The sequence below is a fragment of the Myotis daubentonii genome, chromosome 8, assembly GCF_963259705.1.
Source record: "Myotis daubentonii chromosome 8, mMyoDau2.1, whole genome shotgun sequence".
Classification (NCBI taxonomy): Eukaryota; Metazoa; Chordata; class Mammalia; order Chiroptera; family Vespertilionidae; genus Myotis; species Myotis daubentonii.
In genome coordinates, this window is record NC_081847.1 from 32,868,869 (window position 1) to 32,892,090 (window position 23,222).

At 37.1% G+C, this 23,222-nt stretch overlaps 1 protein-coding gene across 1 annotated transcript in view; it reads right to left on the reverse strand.

Annotated features, from left to right (window-relative positions):
- Positions 1-23,222, reverse strand: part of RAD21L1 (RAD21 cohesin complex component like 1) — a 28,113-nt gene continuing 4,891 nt past the window's right edge. The window contains exons 4-13 of the mRNA XM_059705812.1: positions 22,426-22,532; positions 20,375-20,545; positions 19,367-19,462; positions 18,303-18,413; positions 16,222-16,448; positions 15,403-15,502; positions 14,420-14,544; positions 12,158-12,244; positions 5,623-5,700; positions 1-1,082 (exon numbers count right to left, since the gene is read on the reverse strand). Of these exons, the coding sequence (XP_059561795.1) occupies positions 894-1,082; positions 5,623-5,700; positions 12,158-12,244; positions 14,420-14,544; positions 15,403-15,502; positions 16,222-16,448; positions 18,303-18,413; positions 19,367-19,462; positions 20,375-20,545; positions 22,426-22,532 (1,291 nt within the window). The 3' untranslated portion in view covers positions 1-893. The remainder of the gene's footprint in view (positions 1,083-5,622; positions 5,701-12,157; positions 12,245-14,419; positions 14,545-15,402; positions 15,503-16,221; positions 16,449-18,302; positions 18,414-19,366; positions 19,463-20,374; positions 20,546-22,425; positions 22,533-23,222) is intronic.

Consider the following 23,222-nt stretch of genomic DNA (forward strand, 5'->3'; position numbering starts at 1 on the left):
TTCCAGCTGCAGACAACATATCTGCTAACATTTTTAACATAATAAACATAGTTTTACTGACACATGAATGGTGATTATAATAATCAGTAAGTAGTGAACAAAAAGGTTAAATAACCTATAAATAGACTAACAGCCATTTAGATAATTTAAAACAAAGATGAATTTTATAACTCTTCAATTAAGATATTAGATTGAAAACCATGGCACTAGGTCAAATCAAGGATGATATGCATTTGACTCAAATAAGTTATTGTCTGGCCCTAACCAGTTAGGCTCAGTGAATAGGGCATCAGTCTGTGGACTGAAGGGTCCGGCAGGTTCAATTCCGGTCAAGGGCACATGCCCAGGTGTGGGCTCGATCCCCAGTAGGGGGTGCGCAGGAGGCAGCCGATCAATGATTCTCTCTCATCATTGATGTTCCTATCTCTCTCTCCCTCTTCCTTCCTCTCTGAAATAAATAAAAATGTAAAAATAAGTAAATTATTGTCTGCGGGGAAATAAAAAAGTATTAATTATTAATTAGCCCCATAAATTTAAAATAAATATTCCAATGTAAAGTAGCCTTTTAATAACATCCTTGAGTGTTTCCTGAGCCATATAATATTTTCAAAATGTTTCTAAATGCAACATTCAAGTCAGGGAAATGGTACGTGCTATACATTCAAGTCAGCTAAGTTAAAACTATTACTCAGCTATAATTTAGTATTTCTGTGAGCATATACGTTTCCAGCTCTGGCTATGATTATTCTGAGCTTACAAAGAAGAAATGGCAGGTTGGCTTGTCTATGAAAGGGATCAGACCTTCAGCTGCTTCCAGGCGGCTGCTGCATTAAATCGAACAATCTATACAGAAATTCCAATGATGACATAAATCTGCATGTTCTGAATTTCCTTCATATTTCATGGAACATCGGTCCCACTGTAGCTATAATATCTGCATAGGGGGCACTCTGGCTCAGCTCAATAGCCTGCTGTTTTTTTAGGACAAGAAAGCTATAAAATCTGGCAGCAGCTTGTTTTCGGTCACTATTTCTGCAGAGAGTCATCAGACTAAAGCACTTCATTCCTGTCTTGTGAGATTCCTGGGAAAAGAATTAGAAAAGAGAAAAGGAAAGGCAAACAAGATCACTAGAAGTAGAGCAGGCTGTGGATGCACAATGAACAACAAAATATTGGCATTTTTAATAAGTGACTGTGAAATCCTTACATGGAGAAATGCAAATGACTCATGAGTAAGCTTAAAAACCATATAGGTCATTGAGCACAAGCTTGGTTCATTGAGAAATGCATGCAAAAGAGCTCTAAAGCGTTATACAAATTCCTAATGTGTTATACAAATGTTAGGTCTTTTAAAAAATTGATGTTAACAAATGGCTCCTGTGGAAAGTGTAATTTAGGCTTGCAGGGAGAGAAAAATCCACAGGACTTTGGGAGGCCTAATGCAATGAAGATTATAAGCTATCAGGCTTCTCTTCCTTAAAGACACTGAGGGATGGTGGTGACTATGAAATTCTAGCAGTAAATATAGAATTCTATTTTGTATATCTCAGTGATAGGGCAATATGACTATATAAATATCTCCCAGTTTCTTTGCACAGGTTAAAAAGATGTTGGTTTCATCATAGGGTAACTGTGAACCTAATAGAAAAAGTTGAGGTAAAATGAAGTGTTTAATTATGGATGAAGAGAACTCCTTTTATGAAGACTTGTACTTGGTATCAGAGTCCTAGAATAGAAGTACGGTTTTTAGTTAGAAATGCTGGCCAGTATCCCTGTGAGTACGGTACTTCTTGGATAGTTGTGAAGCATTTTTAGAAATATCATATACAAGTGTGTGTGTGTGTTTTTGTTGTTGTTGTTGTTGTTGTTTTACCAGTTCATACCATTTAACAAATTAGTAAGCTAAATACTGTATCTCAACCAAAGAAGCGGCCCAGGCTTGGCAACCTTTCAGAGATGGCGTGATAGGTCTTCATTTATTCCTGTTCTTGAGGAGATGTGATGTGAGTTAGAGGCTTTCTCCCCTGGGAGGGAGCAGGGACAGCCCTTTCAATTTCAAGAATCCATTTGAAAACCACTCTGAGTGGACAAATATGCAAGGTTCAACAATGTGCTTATTCTGTTCCCTCCAGAAACCCCTCTAAAACGAAGGAAAAGAAATATAAGGTAACAAAGAAAGGAAATAAAGACAAAGAAAGTGGAAGACTGATGGACTTTGCAGAGTGGAGAAAGCTGAAACCCAAGTGCTACCAGGGAGGAAAGCCAACAAAAAGCAAGCCAATTTGAGCTATAGAACCTTTGGAAACCTCGGGAATTAGAGGCAACAGTATATGATGAGCTGGAGATATGGAGTGAAGCTGAAAACAGGAGAATTTCTTGAAAGTCTACTTGGGAGCAGTTAGACCCACAAGTCCACTCCACCACTTCACAGAACCAAGACACAGCTGTACCCTAGCAGGCTATTTACCCTGGGAGAGAGCAGGGACAGTCCTTTCAACTTTAAGAACCCTTTTGAAAAAATACCCGGAGTGGGCAAATGTGCAAGACTGAACATATGTGCTTACTCTGCTTCCCCCAGAAAGCCTCTAAAATGGAGGAGGCAGGAAGATGCTTTTCTGAGACAGCAGCTATTGGGATGAGACTCTAGCCTTGGGACACCAGGCACCATGGATGGTAGAGACGTGTCATCCCACAAACAAGGGGGTAAGTGTAATCTACACCCTAAACAGTAAGAGAGTCAGCCTCTCCCTCACCCACTTTTGGTTCCCAAACCATGGGCATCGTGCTTATACGTATATGCTAGGCAGTAGATGTGAGGATTAAGCTGGGAAAACTGTCCAGTTTGAGAAAAAATACACCTATAGGTAATGACATCAGTGTGTGTGGGAAGGGGAGGGGAACCACCCAATTACTTCATGATGAAATCCGTAAGTCTACAAGTACCACCCATCCTCTATAATAAAAGGCTAATATACAAATTGACTGAATGGCGGGATGACCGGTCGCTATGACACACACTGACCACCAATGCAGGAGCTGCCCCCTGGTGTTCAGTGTGCTCCCACAGGGGGGTAGCAGGCCTCAGCCATCAGTCGGACATCCCCTGAGGGCTCCCAAACTTCAAGAGGGCGCAGGCCAGGCTGAGGGACGCTCCCCCCCACCCCGAGTGCATGAATTTCATGCACTGGGCCTCTAGTGTTTATATAACTGAATCGGATTTTGGTGTTTCACTCTTAAATAAAAACAGGTAACCTAAGGTCCATCAGACATTGGAGTAAAAGTTCTGACATTCAAGAGCAAAAATAAAAAAATTCAAGAGAATCAGTAAGGAAACATAATGCAGGGAGCAAAAGAAAATGATAACCTCTAAAAGTTAAGAAAAGAGACTACATCTGTAAAAAATGATTAGGATGATATGAGAGAAAGCAGAGCAGTGGTTTGCTTGGGGATGGGAGAGATGGGACAAGGGATTATCAAGAGGCACAAGGAAACTTTTTGGGATTGTACATATGTGCAGTATCTTTTTGTTGTTGTTGTTGTTAGTATGCTATAAAACAAACAAATGAAACACCACCTAAAACCTAAGAAAAAACTCCTAGAAAACAAACAAACAAGAAAGGTAAAAGCAGAAATAAAATTCAATAAATTGGAAGATAAAGTTGGAGAAATATTTTAAACAGTAGAAAAACAACAACAAAGGAAATTAATAAAGGAGACACAAGATTTTTTTAAAATTGAAGGTGTAATTTAGGAGATCCTGCATCTGACCCCTCTGGGCCCATTGGGCAGTCCAGAAAGAGAGGATAGATTAACAACAAGGAGAAAATCCAAGAAATAATAATAATAAAAAAAATCCCTAGAACTCAAGGGCATGAACTTTCAGAATAAAGAACCTGCTATACACTCAGCACAATAAATGAAAAAAGATTCATACCAAAGCACATCATCATGAAATTTCAGACCAATACGGATAAAGAAAAGATCTAACAGTTTCCGGAGAGAAAATAAAGGTCACTTACAAAGGATCACCAACCAAACAGCATCTGACTTTTCAATAACAACCCAGAAGCCTAGAAATGTTACAAAAGCCTTTAACATCTGAGAGATAACATTTTCAAACTATGTTCAGAGACAACCAAACAAGTTAAAGGTAAAATAAAGAAATTTTCAGCCTTGTATGCAGGGTCTCCTATGCGCTCTGTGTCTCAGGAAATTCTGACAGTACGCTGATCAAAAGGAAGATCAAAGTACCAGGAAACAGAGGAATCAACATAGGAAAAGGACAAAGGAATTAATTCAATGATATGGTAAAGGAATGTCCCAAGACAAAAATTGTGGGGCAGACCTAGAGAACAACTAATCCAGAGCAGAACAAAAGGATGATGAGCTCCAAGAGGAATAGCTTCAAGGAAAATAAAATAGAACCAATGAATTATGTTGCCAGAAAGTTTGGAAAAATAATTAAGAATGGATATATAGACACTAGGAAAAAGAATGATTACCTACCCCCCTCATACAGTTGACAAGAAAATAAATGTAATTACACTATGAAGTTTCAATGTGGACTCATTTTTAACATAGTCTTCGGGGCAGCAACTGCTGGTTGTCCCTTGATATCCATTCTCCTCTTCCTCCATGGTAATAGAATTATTACCTGGGCCCCAGATTGTCAGAGAAGGACTTACATTTCCCAGCTAGATGTGACAAGGTGACTAAGAGCTGGTCAATGAAATGAGAAAAATGATACACACAATAACTGGGTTGTGCCCTTAAGAGAAAATTTGCTGCTGATTGGAATGCAGCAAAGCCATTTTGGATCATGAGAACAAAGAAAATGAGATAAAGGGAAAGGTTGGTCTCTCACAAGTTTGTGAGAACACCTGCCATGCCAGTTGGTACTTTTACCTGAGAGACAAAAAAGTCTATCTTTTTAAGCCACTGATATTTTGGCTCTCTGTCACAATCAAACCTGCTTTATAACTACTACAGTTATAACATTATAAGCGCTGAATACTGGGCTCAAATATACTGAGGAGGGGTGAGATGTAATTAAGCTAAATTTTCATTAGAAAGAAGTAAATAAAACTTAAAGCTAAAATATCGAGAGCAGTAAAACAAGTCATTAGAAATATGGATATAAATACTAAAAGAAACAGCTTAATATAGTTGCTTTTGGTGAGCAGGACTTAGAGATAAGAAGGGAACAGGCCTCACAGCATAGTACTATTAAACTGTCAAAATTACCTACATGTATTTTTTGATAAAAATATGTTAAATTTAAAATTATGGTTCACTCATAAACTGTTATAAATTAAGTTCCACATTGAATATTTGTTAATAGTATGCTAAAAATAAGAATGGGACATAAAATAGATGTCTAGGGGCATGGGAATGGGTAAGAAGTTGCGTAGAGCTTCTAATTAGAACTGTTTTGATGTAGGCACAAAAAACAGACTCCCATAATTAGCCTTGCGGATGTTGCTCAAAATCATCTCACTAATCTGGCCTCAATAAAAACATAATGAAAAACGGTTTCATTTTTACTGACCTCTAGAAAATTGAAGTTAACATTTTACTTATTTTTAAAAATAAAAATAGGGTTAACAAACCCTACCATCTTACCCGCAAATCATTTAACAGCCGATGTATTCTTCGATTCCATCTCTTTGCCTCAATATTTTGTTCACTTCCCAATGACTCCTGTTTGAATGATTGATAAAATATTTCACTTAACCAAATTTTACTGAATGTTTACTATTTGTCAGGTATAGTGGTAGCTGCTACAAGAAACACAATTATAACACTGGGCTCTGCCAAATAAGGAGCTTATAGGCTGATGAACAGAGAACAAGACTAGAATTCAAATATAGATCAACCTCTGTAGTATGACATCTGTATTCCCCAGGTTACCTTCTTTTTATTAAAATTTGTATTACATTTATTGGGGTGACATTGGTTAATCAAATTACATAGGTTTCAGGTGTACAGTTTTATAATACATTACCTGTATTGTGTGTTCACAACCCCAAGTCAAGTCTCCTTCCATCGTCACTTATCCCCCCTTTACCCTCTTCTACCTCCACCCATACCCATCTTTCCCCTCTGGTAACCACAATACTGTTGTCTGTGACTATGAGGTTTTTTTGTTTTTGTTTTTTGCTTAATCCCTTTATCTTTTTCACCCAGCCCACCACCCCCACGCCCCTCCGACAGCTGTCAATCTGTTCTCTGTATCTATGAGTCTGCTTCTATTTTTTTAATTTATTTTTTATTTTTGTTAATTCTCACCTGAAGATATTTTCCCATTGACTTTTAGAGACAGTAGAAGGGGGGAGGGGGTAGAGAGAGAGAGAGGGAGAGAAAAGCATCAATGTGAGAGAGACACATTGACTGGTTGCCTCCTGCATGTATCCCGACTGGCTGGACTGGGGCTGGAGCCTGTAACCCAGGTACATTCCCTTGACCAGGAATCAGCCCTGAGACTGTTCAGTGTGCAAGCTGATGCTCTAACCACTTGGAAACACCAGCCAGGACAAATCTGTTTCATTTTGTTGATGGTTTCCTTTGCTGTGCAAAACTTTTTAGTTTGATGTAGTCCCATTTGTTTATTTTTTCTTTTGTTTCCCTTGTCTGAGGAGATGTATCAGAAAAAATATCTCTATGAGAAATGTCCAATATTTTTATTCTTGTGACCAGTATAAGAAGGTGGTCCAATTTTTTTTTTTGCAGTTATCTGTCCAATTTTCTAACACCATTTATTGAATAGACCAGTGGTCGCCAACCTCTTGGACCTCACAGACCACCAGAGGTCCACGGACCACCGGTTGGCGACCACTGGAATAGACTGTCTTTACCTCATTGCATATTCTTGCCTCCTTTGTCGTACATTTTAAATATATATGTATATATATTTAAATATAGATATCAATATATATATATATTGATTTCAGAGAGAGGAAGGGAGAGGGAGAGGGAGACAGAAACATGAGAGAATCATTAATTGGCTGCTTCCTGCACACCCCTACTGGGGATCGAGCTGCAACTTGGGTATGTGCCCTGATCGGGAATGGAATCTTGAACTTCTGATTCATGGAGCAACACTCAAGCACTGAGCCACACTGACCATGCTGTCAAATATTAATTGACCATAAAGGTGTGGGTTTATTCTGGGCTCTCTATTCTGTTCCATTCATTAAATGTCTGTTTTTATGCCAGCACCATGCGCTTTTGATTATTATGGCCTTGTGGTATAGTTTGATATCAGGTAGTGTGATTCCTCCAACTTTGTTCTTTCTCAAGATTGCTGTAGCTACTCAGAGTCTTTTGTGGTTCCATATAAATTTTTGCAATATTTGTTCTAGTTTTGTGAAATACGCCATTGGTAGTTTGATAGGAATTGCATTGAATCTATAGATTGCTTTGGGTAATATGGGCATTTTAATGATATTAATTCTTCCTATCCATGAACACTGTATAGGCTTCCACTTTTTGTATCTTCAGTGTCTTATGATTTTCTGAGTACAGATCTTTTACATCCTTGGTTAAATTTATTCCTAGGTGTTGTTTCTTTTAATACAATTGTAAATTGGATTGTTTTCTTACTTTTCCTTTCTGATACTTCATTATTGATGTATATAAATGCAACTGATTTCTGGATATTCATTTTGTATCTTGCTACTTTACTGAATTAATTTATCAGTCCTTGGTAGTTTCTTTAGAGGTCTCTATATACAGTATCATGTCATCTGCCCCAGGCAATCTTCTGATAAGGGGCTCCAGAGTAGGAGAGTCTTTACTGATAATGTATCCAGGGCATTCGGCCCTTGCTTTGAAAAACAGTCAGCAAAGATCACCACTTTTGGCTAGGACTTATTTCAGCTCTGGTTAATCTGAACTCAGTTAACAGAAGTAAACATAAAGCTATATATTAAAAAACCTGCCTTGTAAAGGCCTTTATCTGAACTTACTTGGTGATACAAGAGCTCTTAACAATAACTGATGTTTAGCAGTTTGTGTACAATTAGGTTAGAAATCTTTCAGATTTTGGGGGTGCCTTGTCCAAAAGAGATCAACCAACTGCCTATTGTTATCTGAATAGATTCATTCTTTTCTGTTTTTAAACCTTCAGCAACACCTCAGTATTGAAAAACCGTAAAGTTGAAATCCCTTCACAGGAACCCACTCAAAGCCCTTATCATCTAACACCTTATGAGCTGAGAACAGGACTGGACATAAGAAAGGTGCTGTTGAATCTGATAAAAAAGCAGGCCCACAAAGAGTTGGGGCAGGGAAAGTGGCCCAAATCTGACCTACTTTATACTTTTCCCTAAGCTAGCTCTGACCATGCAACACAACAGCATCTGTGTCACCTATTCACGGGTTCACTGTCCTGCTTTCATGTGTATCTCTGGAGCCTGGATACTTCCTAAAAGTGCTTTCAATTACAAGGACTCCAAAATGATTTCAGAAAACTCCAGAATATTCTGTACGACATTTTATTCTTTTTAAAAAATATTTTCTATTGATTTCAGAGAGGAAGAGGAAGAGAGAGAAAAAAAGCAATAATGAGAGAGAATCACTGATCAGCTGCCTTCTGCATGTCCCTATTGGGGATCGAGCCTGCAACCTGGGCATGTGCCCTTGACCAGAATTGAACTGGGACCCTTCAGTCAGCAGGCCGACACTCTATCTGCTGAGCCAAACCAGCTAGGCCTGTCTGACATTTTAAATTATTTGAGGCTAAGGGGACTGCTGAGTCCCCATCCCCACCAGCTTTATGGCTTCCTGATCCTACCGATGCTGTATCCTTTCTTACATTCCAAAGAAAATTTGAAAATATGGTCACTTTAGTCTGAAGAGTTTTCCCAATCCCTCCAGTTACAATGGATGTTTATTCCTTTCTGGTCTGTTTTTGGATAAATGAGCTCATCCAATTACTAATGTTGATTTTTATTGTTAAATACACAAAATGCTATTTTTCAAATGTAAAAAGCAATGGTCCAACTCTTTGTTAAAGATCCATGAGACTGAAGCTTGACCTATATTGCACAACTAAACTAACCAAGAAAAGGTTCAGAAGAAATAGTTTGTGTGCTTTACTGAATGAAGCCTGTCCACTTGATCTATCTGGACACCCTACAACTGAATCCTTTGTGTAGAAAGCCCAGTGGATTATTAAAACAGCTGAACTTGTGCTGTGTTGTGGTTTGCTCTAAAATAACCTGTGTCTATAGAGGCAAGGAGAAAAGAGAACATAAATCAACCCACTTCAGGCTCAGCTGTTTAAATGCTTCAGGTAAAAAGTTTAGGTATATATTCTGTTCTAGATTATCCAGAGAATTCAGTCTGTTTTCCACCTATGAAAAAAAAATAATCTAATAACCTTAGAACTCATCATAATGATTATTTAAAATATCAAGCATTCAATGTGTTGATATTATTTACTAAGAAACTTCTGCTAAAATTCATTACAATCTTAAAAATGCTTTTAGCACTCTGGGCAAAAACTAGAGAAAGAAAATAATAATATATATTGAGTTAGGCAGGTCAAACATTACTAATAGCTTTGCTTTTTTGTGATTCTGTGATTTCATTTTTTATTTATAAAATTAATAAAGGTTAAAAAAAATAGGATACATCTGCAGGAAAACAAGCCCTTTCATGTACTCCTGATGAATATGTAAGTTGATAAAATTCTTTTGTAAAAAAACAATTTGTCAATATATATCAAAAGTTCTAAAAATGATCATACTCTTTGCTCTAATAATTTCATATCATGAAGTAACTGTAGAGGTGCAGACTGATCTATATAGCCTGGAAGTTCACTGCAGCATTATTTATAACTAGAGGCCTGGTGCACGGATTTGTGCACTGGTGGGGTCCCGAAACCCGCTCTCTGACATCCCCTGAGGGGTCCCAGATTGTGAGAGGGTGGTTCTTGGGTGACACACCCTGGAATCGGGCTCCCTACTCTCTGGTTCTCTGTGCATCACCCGAGAACCGCAGCTCCTGTGTTGAGCGTCTGCCCCCTGGTGGTCATTGCATGTCATAGCTACTGGCCAGTCGGCTGGTCACTTAGGTTTTTATATATATAGTTTTGCTATTGACCTGTGGCCCTTTGAGCAGGCTATCTTCTTTCTCAAGTCTTATATAGATATAGGCCAGCGATTCTCAATCTGTGGGTCGCGACCCCTTTGGTGGTTGAATGACCCCTTTGGAGTTGAACGACTCTTTTCACAGGGGTCGCCTAATACCACCCTGCATATCAGATATTTACATTACAATTCATAACAGTAGCAACTTTACAGTTATGAAGTAGCAATGAAAATAATTTTATGGTTGGGTCACAACATGAGGAACTGTATTTAAAGGGCCAGAAGGTTGAGAACCACTGATATAGGCTTTGAGCCATATAATCTTTTGGGAAAAAGATTCCCATACATTTTTGATAAATATAGTAAAACTTCCTTTTTTAATCATTTAAAAATTTTTCAATTACAGTTGACATACATTATTATATTAGTTTCAACTCTACACCCCACTGATAAGACATTACATAACTTACTAAGTGATCAACCAGATAAATCTTGTATCTATCTGACACCATACTTAGTTATTAGAATATTATTGACTATATTCCCTATGTTGTGCTTTACATCCCCATGACTATTCTGTAATAACCAATTTGTACTTCTTAATCTCTTCACCTTTTTCACCTAATCCCCTCCCTTCTTTCAACCATCAAAATGTTCTCTGTATCTATGAGTCTGTTTCCATTCTGTTTATTTATTTTGTCTTTTACATTCAATTGTTGATAGATATGTATTTATTGCCACTTTATTGTTCATATTTTTAATTTTCTTCTTTTTAAAGAAGACCGTTTAACATTTCATACAGTACTGGTTTGGTGGTGATGAACTCCTTTAGCTTTTTCTTATCTGGGAAGTTCTTTATTGGTTCAGCTCTTGCCCTGATGGCAGACAATTCAGTTCCTCTCCACATGTCCCTGGTGCCTTTCAAGCTGCTATCCCAGTGCTGAAGTCCAGAGAGAGTCTGAGTAAGTCAGTGTGTGGGCCCTTTAAAAGGAACTGCCTGGTACTCCAGTAGCCCTCCCTTTCCCTCAGCCTCAATCCCCGCTGTTGTTGTTGTTGTTATTGTTTATTAATCCTCACCTGAGGATATTTTTTCCATTGATTTTTAGAGAGAGTTGAAGGGAGGGAGGGAGGTAAGAAAGGAAAAAGGGAGAGGGAGAGAGAGAGAGAGAGAGAGAGAGAGAGAGAGAGAGAGAGAGAGAGACATAGATATGAGACACATTGATTGGCTGCCTCGTGCATGCACCAGGGGATCAAAACAACCCAGGTATGCACCCTTGACCGGGAATCAAACCCAAGACCCTTCACTGTGCAGGCCTACGCTCACTTGAGGCAATCCCTGCTGGTTCTTACAGCTGGAACTTATGGGGCTTCCCTTCCTGGAACTGGAACCCTGGGTTGGGGGGCCTGGTTGGAGCTGGGACCTCTTGCTCCTCAGCTGAGATATTCCTCCTGCTTTCTTCTGCCACACATGGATGTGGGATCAGCTGGTTCTGCATCTCCACCCCTCCTACCAGTCTCAGTGTGGCTTCTTCTTTAATTCCCTAGTTATAGGGCTTCCATTCAGCCAGATTTCAGTCAGTTCTGAATGATGCTTGTTCTTTTTTTTTTAAATGATGGTTGTTCTATAGTTTAGTTGTAATTTTGTGGTTGTGGCAGGATGAGAGTACTGCATTTACCTACACCACCATCTTGACCAGAAGTCCCCTAAAATAAATTTCAAATGCCTTAGGCCACACCCCTAATAGAACTCTTTCTCTAGAGATTTTATAAGAATAACTTAAAACAGTGATTGTCAACCTTTTGAATCTGTTACTACTTTTGATAAGCATAAATTCTCACAGCTTCCTTTAAAATTATTTGAAGTTTCAAAACAAAAAAGCCAAAGCAATTCTGAAATTGTATTATCAAACCACTCACACACACATTTGTTGAGATGACTAATATAAATTATAATTTTAGAAAGTAACATTATAACTCTAAAAACCAATGTTTAGGTAAATAAGGTGTTAAACATTTAGGAACAAAGTTTTTAAGAACATTTCCAAGACTATACATATATTTACCAATTCAACCGAACCATTTTCAATTCCTTGTGCCAAGGTTACATTCATTAAAGAGGGTTCCTCAGCAGCCAAAGAAACAATATCCTGCTAAAACAAATTAGAAAAAAATGGGTAAGTTATCACAGTAGTAGTTGTCATCACAGGAACAATCTCATTTTGTTAAACATTTTAATCACATGAATGCTCATTTATAAAACTAATTTACAATACCATATTCCAGGTAGGCTGCCTCCAACGTAAATATTCCTGTTTTCCATATGCCTCCTACAAAAGAAGAACTTGCATGCCCCTTCCCCCTTGCTTACTATCCTTGTCACTCCTATATCTCTCGACACTGCAGATCTCATATCAAAAGTCTCTGCTGCTGTGTGGCTGAGGTCACTTCCCTTTGAAGCATCTTATCTAGCCCCAGTCCCCTACCTCTATTCTCATGCCAGTACCAGGTGGCAGAATGAGGAGATCTGCAAGTAGAGAGGGTGAGAATGAGAAAAGGGATATTACTATCTCCACCCAGGGCCATGGCAGGATTCTTCCACCACTGCTGGGGCTGTCACTGGCAAAAGGGAAGAAAAGCTGTATCTGGAAGGGGAGCAGAGACATAAAGGAAGAAGGAAAAAGAGAAAGCCAGGAATTCTTCATTTCCCATCCTCTCCCCTTTTCATCTTCAACCTGTCGCCAAGCTTCGTACCCCAGGTGTCTGTCATCTATGATCTTGACTAAGTCAGGAGCTTCCTACAACAGTTTCTTACTTGATTTTTCACTTCAGTTTTAAAAAATGTTAGTGAATATAAGGAGTTGCATTTTATTCTTTAATATACATATTTGTGGAAACATGTTTTTCTCTCTTAATTTTTATGAATATTCTACATTCTAGATACTCTCAATTCTTTAGTTACTCTACATAAAAATTCTGTTTTATGAAGAGTTGAAAATGATTACTTGGAGTCAATATTTTCCTGTCCCTTCAAACTGATTGTTTTCTCATTCCTGACTCTATTTCACATCTGTTTACCATTTTTGGAAGAAGAATAAGAATGAAATTGAAGGTTAAAGCATGAGCATAGGATAAAGGAGTAAAAGGTTCAAAAGAACCACTGCATCAGTCTCTTTCCTTCACTCCAAGCACTTGGGAAAATCAATTAAAATTTTTTTAAATTGATTTCAGAGAGGAAGGGACAGGGGAGAGATAGAAACATCAATGAGAGAAAAATCTTTGATTGGCTGCCTCCTGCACGCCCCCTACTGGGGATGGAGTCTGCAACCTTGATCGGAATTGAACCCGGGACCCTTCAGTCCACAGGTCGATGCTCTATTCACTGAGCCAAACCAGCTAGGGTGAAATCAATTTTGTTAATGTTAAAAAGACATAAACTAAACAAGCTTGTTTAGTCATAATTTTCAGTAGTTGTGCTCTAAGAAATGCCTGAGCCCAAATAAAGAAGAGAGTAGTATCCCAGTATCCAATATCTAGTATGTTATCTAATATTTAGTAAAACACATTCTCTTTTAGTGCATTATGAAATTGTCTTTCCTTCCAAGGGCATTCAGTTTCAATGTGGGCTGACTCTGAATTCCCAGAGTGGTTATCAAAGTACAGTGATGATGGGACAGAGTAGAAAAGCACTGGTTCATTTTTATTTGGTATGGCTATAATATCTACATTTGTACAGCCAATAAAGTGACAGTTGAGAAAATATTTTATAGTACATTGTTTCCAAGTATGTTTTCAAATAACTATGTTTTTTTAAGTAAAAGTTATGTCTTCAAATAAAAAAAATGTTTAAAATTTTATTTTGGTCATGGAATCTTTAGATAGTCTTTCAGATGCAAAGCTAAGGTAACTGGTGGGTCCAAAACATACTATTCTTAAAGGTGGGAAGGGTGAATTTAGATCAAAATCAAAACACAGGTGTATTGTCTAGAGTCCTAGAAGATTCCATGACAAACTGGGGCCTAGTAATATTTCCAGCATATAACCAGATTCAAGTACAATCACTTATTTAATGCACCACACAAAGTACTATTTCAGTATGAAACTGCTTTTCTTGTGATAAACTATCCTAAACTTCTAGAAAATCCTGTTCTACCGATGAAAATCATGTTTTATCCTGTAGTACTGCTACTTACTGAAGAAATTACAGGATAGTATGAGATGAAAATATAAACTATAAATGTAAGAAGAAACTAATTAGAGTCTCAACATTCCTTTAATATATCTTGTCAGAAAAATAATATCTTTATGATTCTCTTTGGTTAACTTACCTCAAAGCTAATATTTTTATTAGTATCCCCTTGAGAGCTATAGTGAGATTCATCAGTCATATCCTGCCAAGTTTTGGGTTGGCTTAACTCTTGCTGGGAATTTGGATCTTTCATCATGGAGGTCTCTGAATTATTAAGGAAGTAAAAAAGATTTTACCAAAATATCTTTCCAACTTAAATTCGAATATGATTGTTATAAAAGAAAACTTCTGACACTATAATCCATTTAAACAAAGTGTGTTCAAACTCTCTCTGTCACATATTTATCTTCCCTCTCCCCACATCTGCCTCTTTTTCACCTCCACCCCCCATCCTGCACCAACTATCTCCTCAGCACCTACCCCCATACGTTTACTCACAGACAACAGGGATAGTTCAAGCCCACTTAGTATATCGTTCAGCGGATTTTAATGATTTCAGGAAAGGTGGTCAGGAAGCAGAGGCTCACCCACCACATAAGTTGGCTTTATTATTCCTTTATAATAGTCACAATAATAATCAGCAATCATTAATACTCCATGTAGCCTCTGGGTGTATGGAAATATCTGTCTCAGGTTAACTATATTGTTTAAATGCTATTATCACTAGGTGACTTTTTTCATGTTGTTTTAAAGTGAAACATTAACTTACTAGGTGACTTTTTTCATGTTGTTTTAAAGTGAAACATTAACTTATTAGATATAAAATTTTTCTTTGTTGGAGGTTTGTGAATACTCCCTTGGGGTGGAGGCGGTGGGAGAGTGTGAGATTAAGAGTAGTACACACTGTATATAAACTTCATCTTTTTATGTAGCTTTGTGGACAAAAATTAATCCATAAAGCTGAAAAATACAATGCTTACATAACAATTTCTTTTAAATTCAAATATTCTTCTAGAGATAGCATTTATAGTTTGGAATATAAAGATGGATCCCATCCTCATTTTGAAATGTAAAAGGAAAGTTTACATTCCCCTCAACATCAACAGAACTAGGATGTCTTACCTACTACGTTTCTCCCCCCCATTTCTTCACTTATTGATTCCTTTTGTATCAACTTTCTTCCAAGTTTAAAGCCAGAAGACAGAAAGCATTTTGTAAACAACTGTAAAAATACACATTTTTGTTTCTAGATTTTGTACAAGTAAAATTCAATAAATACAAGCAAATATGCTAAAAAGTCAAAATTATAATTCATGCACACACATCAAGCAAATTAATTAAAAATAAGGAGGTACTTTTTTACAAGTTTAAGTTCTTGACTATATGAGTGTAAATATGTGTTTATTTATTTACTAGAGGCCTGGTGCATGAAATTCGTGCAGGGGGGTTGTCCCTCAGCCCAGCCTGCACCCTCTCCAATGTGGGATCCCTCTCACAACCCAGGACTGCTGGCTCCCAACTGCTCGCCTGCCTGCCTAATTGCCCCAACCGCTTCTGCCTGCCAGCCTGATCACCCCCTAGCCACTCCCCTGCCAGCCTGATCGATGCCTAACTGCTCTCCTGCCGACCCGATTGCCCCCAACTGCCCTCCCCTGCTGGCCCAGTCACTCCTAACTTCCCTCTCTTGCCAGTCTGGTCACCCCCCAGCTGCCCTCCCTGCTGGCCTGGTCGCCACTAACTGCCCTCCCCTGCTGGCCTGGTCACCCCTAACTGCCCTCCCTTGCAGGACTGATCGCCCACAACTGCCCTCCCCTGCTGGCCATCTTGTGTCCACATGGGGGCGGCCATCTTGTGTGTTGGAGTGATGGTCAATTTGCATTTTACTCTTTTATTAGCTAGGATAACTAAACATTGTCCCCATGTAAAAGGATGAACTATTACCATTTTCAGTTCAGTATGAATCAAATCCTGGGTAGCAGATGACAGAAGTGTATCCACTCCTCCCCTTGTTTTCCACATCATCAGTCTTTGGGTAGGAGGTGCAAGTTCCAAAACCATGAGAGTGTCAGCGAAGAAAGTAAGCTGTTTATGCATAGTTTTGCTGCTGATCTCCTTGACTGGATCTATGAGCAATTTCCTCTTTTTGTTTTTCCTTTTCCAAGCAATATCTAAACATAAGAAATAGGCACAAATGTGATTGATTGTACAGCTTTGTAAAATATTCTAGGCACCGCATATCTAAGAAATGTCTACCACAATACAACCTACAGAGATGCATAGAGAAGAAAATTCCCGTCTCTCTACTGAAAATTATGCTGTAAAATGTTTTTGTACAACTAGAGTGTCTAAGCAGCCAAGAATTCACACACTTTGAGGTGTTTCTCCAAGGCTCTGAGGAGAATTCTGTTGACCTACTTAGTGGACAACTGAGAAAATGTAGAGCAGAAGTTATATTGATGAGAAAGTCACTCAATTCTGAGGTTCCTTAAAATATATACATAACAGAATAACTTTTGAAACATTGACTTGTATTTGTCCAGCATATTTTTTCCTTTCCCACTGAAATTCACACACAAAGTCTAAGTGGGTAGTCCATGGGATTTCGTTCCCAAAGGACATTTTACCAGGTAGAAAGCAAAAGTTAAGTTTTTCCTTAGTAAAGATGTAAAAGGGGAGGGAAGGTGAGATTTCCAAGAATGTGAAGATCTGGGATCAGATGGATCCAGAAAGAACAGAAACCAGATTGCTGATGTGCCTCAGTGAAATCCTGGGATAAGATCCCAGAGGAGCTGGCTGTGTGATGACTCCAGAAGCTATGCAGGCTGGGACAGTGGGCACCACAAACTGGTGTGCTTGATAACCAGGCGTTCCCTTTCACTGGTCACATATTTCCCCCAAATTTTGATATCACATGGCTTAGGGCAGATAAGGGAGCAGACTGAAATTCTTGCCAGCCCCATGGGGTAGTAGCTCAGAATTGAATTTGGTAAAGAAAAACTTGAATGCTTTATTCCTGGCATATCTGAGTTTATAAACTGAAATCCATATCAAATATACTACTTAAAACTAGTGCCTCCTAAAAGGTTTAGTTATATATTAGATTCATATTTATTGTTATTCCTAAAAACATGCTTGAGGTTAAACGTTAGAAAAGATAGTACCTCTCTTTTGGTTCTTTTATTATGCCTTATTTGATATTCATTTATGTGTTTATTTAGTAATGAGATTGTAAGCTTCCTTTTTTTTTTTAATATATTTTATTGATTTTTTACAGAGAGGAAGGGAGAGAGAAAGAGAGTTAGAAACATTGATGAGAGAGAAACATCGATCAGCTGCCTCCTGCATATCCCCCACTGGGGATGTGCCCGCAACCCAGGCACATGCCCTTGACCGGAATCGAACCCGGGACCCTTCAGTCCGAAGGCCGACGCTCTATCCACTGAGCCAAACCGGTTTTGGCTGTAAGCTTCCTTTTTTATTGAGTTTATTGGGGTGGCATTGGTTAACAATACAGGTTTCAAGTGTACAACTCAACAAAATATCACATGTATAATTCATCATGTACCTATTGCCAAGTAAAGTATCTTTCCATCCTCATTTATCCCCAATTTTCCCTCTTCCACTTCCCCCACCCCAATTCCCTTTGGTTATCGCCATACTTTTGTCTGTGTCTATGTGTTAAATATATATATTAAAATTAAATATATACACATATTTATAATTTTAATTTCCTTAATAGCAAGAACAATGTCTTCTTCATTTGTGCCCAATACAGAGTAATGGCTCAATAACTACTGGAATTGAACTCAGTTTAAAATTTTCCAGTTTCCCAAACTGGAAATATGGTTTGATCAGAACAGAATATAATGAAAGGATCATCTCAAAGTTCCTTCACACTCTCCCCTTTGTATTACAAATGTTATTACTAGATTGCCAACCTCCTAAAATATTTCATAGATTATTCAAAAATTTAACAGTGAATAAGATAGTAGGTGTCAAAAATAAAAACATGAGTGACTGACCTGAAGTATCAATCGGAACAAGGGTAAATCCTTCCTCTTCGTTTGATAATGTGGTTTCATGCATTTTTTCATTTTCCAGTAGATGTATACACTCTGGATTATCTGGTTCTACTAATCAACATCACCATAAAAGGAATTATAAAAAATAATAGCTGGAGGACTATTTGAAAATTAAAGATAGACTAATTGAATATTTATATTGCCATCTGGAGCCACATCTGAATTGTTAGAATCATGTATTTAATAGAGTTGAAGTGGCTCAGCTATTATATGGTCTGGGACTCACCTCTAGGTGAGTCAAGTGTGATCACCCTCTTTTGCACATGTGACATCTAAGGCTGGACTTCGATGTGACTGTGACTATAGTCTCAGTGAAAGTGAAAACAGTGGTACTAACCATAACAAATAACTGACTTAAATGTGATTATATGTCTACTAAAATTTTTATAATCTATTAAATAATTGAATTAATAGTTGACCCATGAAAACATAACTAAATTTTAATTGTCTATCTCTTGTAACATTTTAAATTTCTACTATTGTGTTAGAAACCAATATCACATGAACGTGAAGCCAATCATATTTTTAATGCTCAAAAAAAAAAAAGCAGACGAAAAGACCTCAAATCATTTGAGGTGCCTTCACATAAATTTCAAGTAGAAAATATCCTCCCATTTGTAATTTCTCTCAAATTGTATATAGGTTGTCAAACCATATTAATATGACATTAATATAATTAATAACCATATTAATGTCAAACATTAATGATGTTTTTTTACCATGTAACATATGTTGTTTTAATGATTCAAAAGCACAGTATTTTGGCAAAGTATTTAAATGTGCTCTCATACCAAATTAACCCAGTCCTTGATAAATAACTACTATTGTACTTTTCTCAGAACCCAGTATCTTAATCTGCATTGTACTGAGTCATACTAAGAGTTTGCAGGACATTTTTTATTATCTTCCAATATACTATACTGCTACTTAAACCCAGAAGTTCTAAAGCTTAATTTGAATATTAGCCACTGTTCACTTTCTACACAAAGAAAATTTCAACATACCCACTATAGTACTGGGAGGCTCAGGAGGCATGGAAACTTCTTTGTTCAAATGCATGTCTTCTAACAGGATATTTTCATCATCTTGTAATAGGTTGTCTTGAAAAACACAATAAATACTTTTGTCATACAGAGTTGAATCTATCATTTGTTCACTAAACGTTGATTGGCATTATTATATGCAAAGCATTGTGAAAGGATACAAAAACAAATTAATCCTACTTAATTAGATTTGATTGGATACACAGATTATCACATTTCATGCAGGATGACATAGAATTTTATATACTTAATTTTCTTTCCTTTATTTAAAATATATTTTTAGATGTTTGATTTCAGGAAATACTATACTAATACTAAGATAGTAGCCTTGTTACAAAGCCATGTTTAGTTTCAGATCAAGAAATAAAAGTGTTCAAACTCCTTTGGTAGAGATCTAAGGTAGAGCCACTATTTTTTCATATTTTCAAAATTCCAGAAATTTGCCATAACCAGCCTTTTAATGTAGGCCAGAGAATTAAAAAAATATTTGATGTATAACAATCAATATCTTTAAAATATGTGTATTTGGATTTCCTAGTTTTTGTCTACCCTATTATACTTTCATATAATATAAAAATTAAAAAATGACATAAAATGCTGGAGAGAGCCCTTAGAATAGCCCTCCCACAATTTCTGTTAAAGAAAACAATGTTTTTTTGGTATATGACCTAGTATATTTTGTGAGGACTATACTAAGCTCATTCTTTCCCTTCTAAAAATTAGAAAAATTTAAAAATTAAAGCAAGCAGTATTTCACAATCTATATAGAAAATATGTTTAAACAGATAGCTATTTACTTAGACCTAGCCTAAATGTTTAAATATATTACAAACTTTGAAAACTTGTGTAAAAAATGTGTGGATTTATATTAAGCATACCTAAAATTTTAGTTTGATCTAGTAAATCTACTAGTACATTAGTAATTTCACAGAAATAAATATCCAATTGCTTTAGAACCGGACAGCATACCAATCATTTCTCCTGCAGCCCCTTCATCACCAAATCCATCTCCACTGTCATAGAGCAGAGATTTTTCTGCATTGAGGCTTCCAGAACTATGTTCAACTAAAGGACCATTGGAATTCAGCAAGATGTTGTCATCAAAGAAGCTATGGCTTCTCAGGATTTCAGGTTCCGCCCCTAAATACACACATATCATGAATACGGAGTTAGTCAGAAAAACACAGAATTTTAGGGTTAGAAGGAAATTCCTGTATCATCTTCTATAGCCCCTTCCTCTCATTTTACAGGTAAGGAAAAATGAAAGCTAAAAACACTTAGTTGAATTATTAAACTAAAGTCACTAAGCTGATTAGTGGACACTGGATTTCTAGTCTAACACTTTTTCTAATACAATAAGAAAACAGAAAGCCAAAACATCAGGAGAGAGCTTTTAGCTGTGGTACAGTTTAATAATTCTTCTACTTTAGGTAGGTCATGTCCTGCTTGACCGAGTATTATTTCAAGGATACTTGCTTGTGTTGTTTATCCGTAATGGGGGTTTAGAAAAATAAGAAATATGTTTGCCTTCTTAGGAATGGAAAGAATGGGCTTACTACATTCATTCAATAAGGACCTATTGAATGACTGGGTATTAGGCAATATGTAGGGGATTGAAGATACAACAGTAAAAAGACAAAAATTAACTAACATTAACTGAGTGCTTATTATGTGCACGACATTATGCAATGGAAGATACTAGTATAACCCTCATTGTACAAACAAGGAAACACATCCACAGAAAGGTTTTGTAATGTGCACACAGTCACACTCTAATACTAGTAAATGACAAAGCCAGGATCTGAACCCAGCAGAGCTGGTGGTAGGGTAGTATCAGTGTTAGAATTCTGACTGGTAAAATATTTCGCCAAGTGGAAGTTTATGATAGAAAACTCCTAAGACACTTTCAGCACCAGATAAACTCCCTGCTTCAAACTAGCCTTCTTCCAGATTGGCTGAGAGCACATATTCTCTCCCTTCCCTGGGTTTAAATCTTTATGTCCAGGAGTCTGAAATCCCAGGGGGTCAGAGTTTGGTCTTTCCTGTCCACCCTCTAACAATCCATGTTAGTGCTAGTCAGTAAATAAAATCATGAAGTACCACTCAGATTGAAAATCTTCTATAGGCACACATCCTCCAGAAAGTAAGAGTTTAAAAAGGCAACCTTTATTTGCTGGACTAAAGATTTGCTCAAAAAAAAAAAGACTGACTTTTCATTCCCATTCTTTTCCAGGTACAGCTTGATAGCACAATCCTCCACCCCTTCCCTCCCCCTTCCCCCCGCTGCCCCAAATCAGTCTTGGTCAATAAGATAACATTTATGAAAAGAGTCTATATTCCTAGCACTGAGCATCACAAGAACCCGAGATTACACAAAAACAATTAATGAAATAATCATTGTCTTCAATTTTATATTGTATTCAGAATAGGATGGATTAATATTAAACATTTCTTGAAGGACATTAGATTTAAATTAGTTTTTGAAGAATAGAAATGTCACTAATTGGTAGAAAGGGCTAAAGGAGGGTATAAGGAAAATAACCCTGTGGTGTTGCTAGAAGTATCCCAATTTAGGGGAGTAAAGCAGTAAGGGATAGGGCAGTAAGGCTCAGAGAAGATAGGTAATTTGTCCAGTATCACACAGCAAGTCCACAGAGAAAGCCCATATTTGAACCCAGGTTTGTTGGTCTACTAAGAACATGTTCTTCCCACATATACTAGAAAAAGGCAGGGACAATATTATTGGGGGTTAAATTTATACATCAAAAGATTCATTTTAAGGATATTTCTACTGGCATAGAAATAACTATTTCTATTGGCATAGTTTTAATACAAAACCGCAAATAAAGGGTGTCCCCCCAAAATGCATACACACTTTAACAACTGATAGCTCAATTTTTAAAATGAAATGTATTTTAATAAACATTGCCTTTATAATTATTCAAAGTGTCTATATACATTTTTTGGGACATTCTATATAATTGATTATGATGTAATTTTGATTTCCCAAATATTCTCACCAAAGTTCCCAGCTTGGAAAAGTAGAACATTGTGATAATCTTCTCTAAGTGTGATTTCTTCTGGTCTGCTTTGGTTCCGAGTAAATTTTTCTAAAACACCAATAGCACTATGGAGAATATAAAATTGAGGAAAAATGTGAACAGAACATGTTTTATAGTATATTGCAAAACAACAAAAACATCCCTAAAACAAAAAACCCCCAGATTTTATTATAAAAATAAAGATTTTTATTATCTCAATAGTATTATTTATAAAAACTAGTTTCTTATACATGCCTATGACCTCCAGGTTGCCAAGTCCAATGGTCAACTCTCAGTCCGATCTTACTTACCCCAACAATAGCATCTGAAATAGATGTAAACTTCCCTCCTTATGACACACTTTCTACTTTTGGCCTCTGGAATACCACGCTCTCTTGATTTTCTTTCTATCCCATTGGCTGCTCCTTTTCCATCTCCTTTATTATCCTTCCTCATCTCCCAGACTATTAACTATTAGGAATCACTCAACCTCAGTCTGTAGATCTTGATCTCATTCTCTCCCTTACTCCCTTTAAAATCTATACTTACTTCCTTGGGAGATCCTATGACTCATGGTGGAAGTTCATCTAAATATTCACAACTCCCAAATTTATACATCCCATCCAGACCTCTTCACATTTCCTGAATCTCAGACCCAGATATTCAACTACCCACCTACTCCCCTTGGATATATAACAGTCACCTTAAAATTTATATCCAAAAACTAATTTACTTCTTTCACACTGTCCTTAAACCTGCCATTCCATAGTTATCCT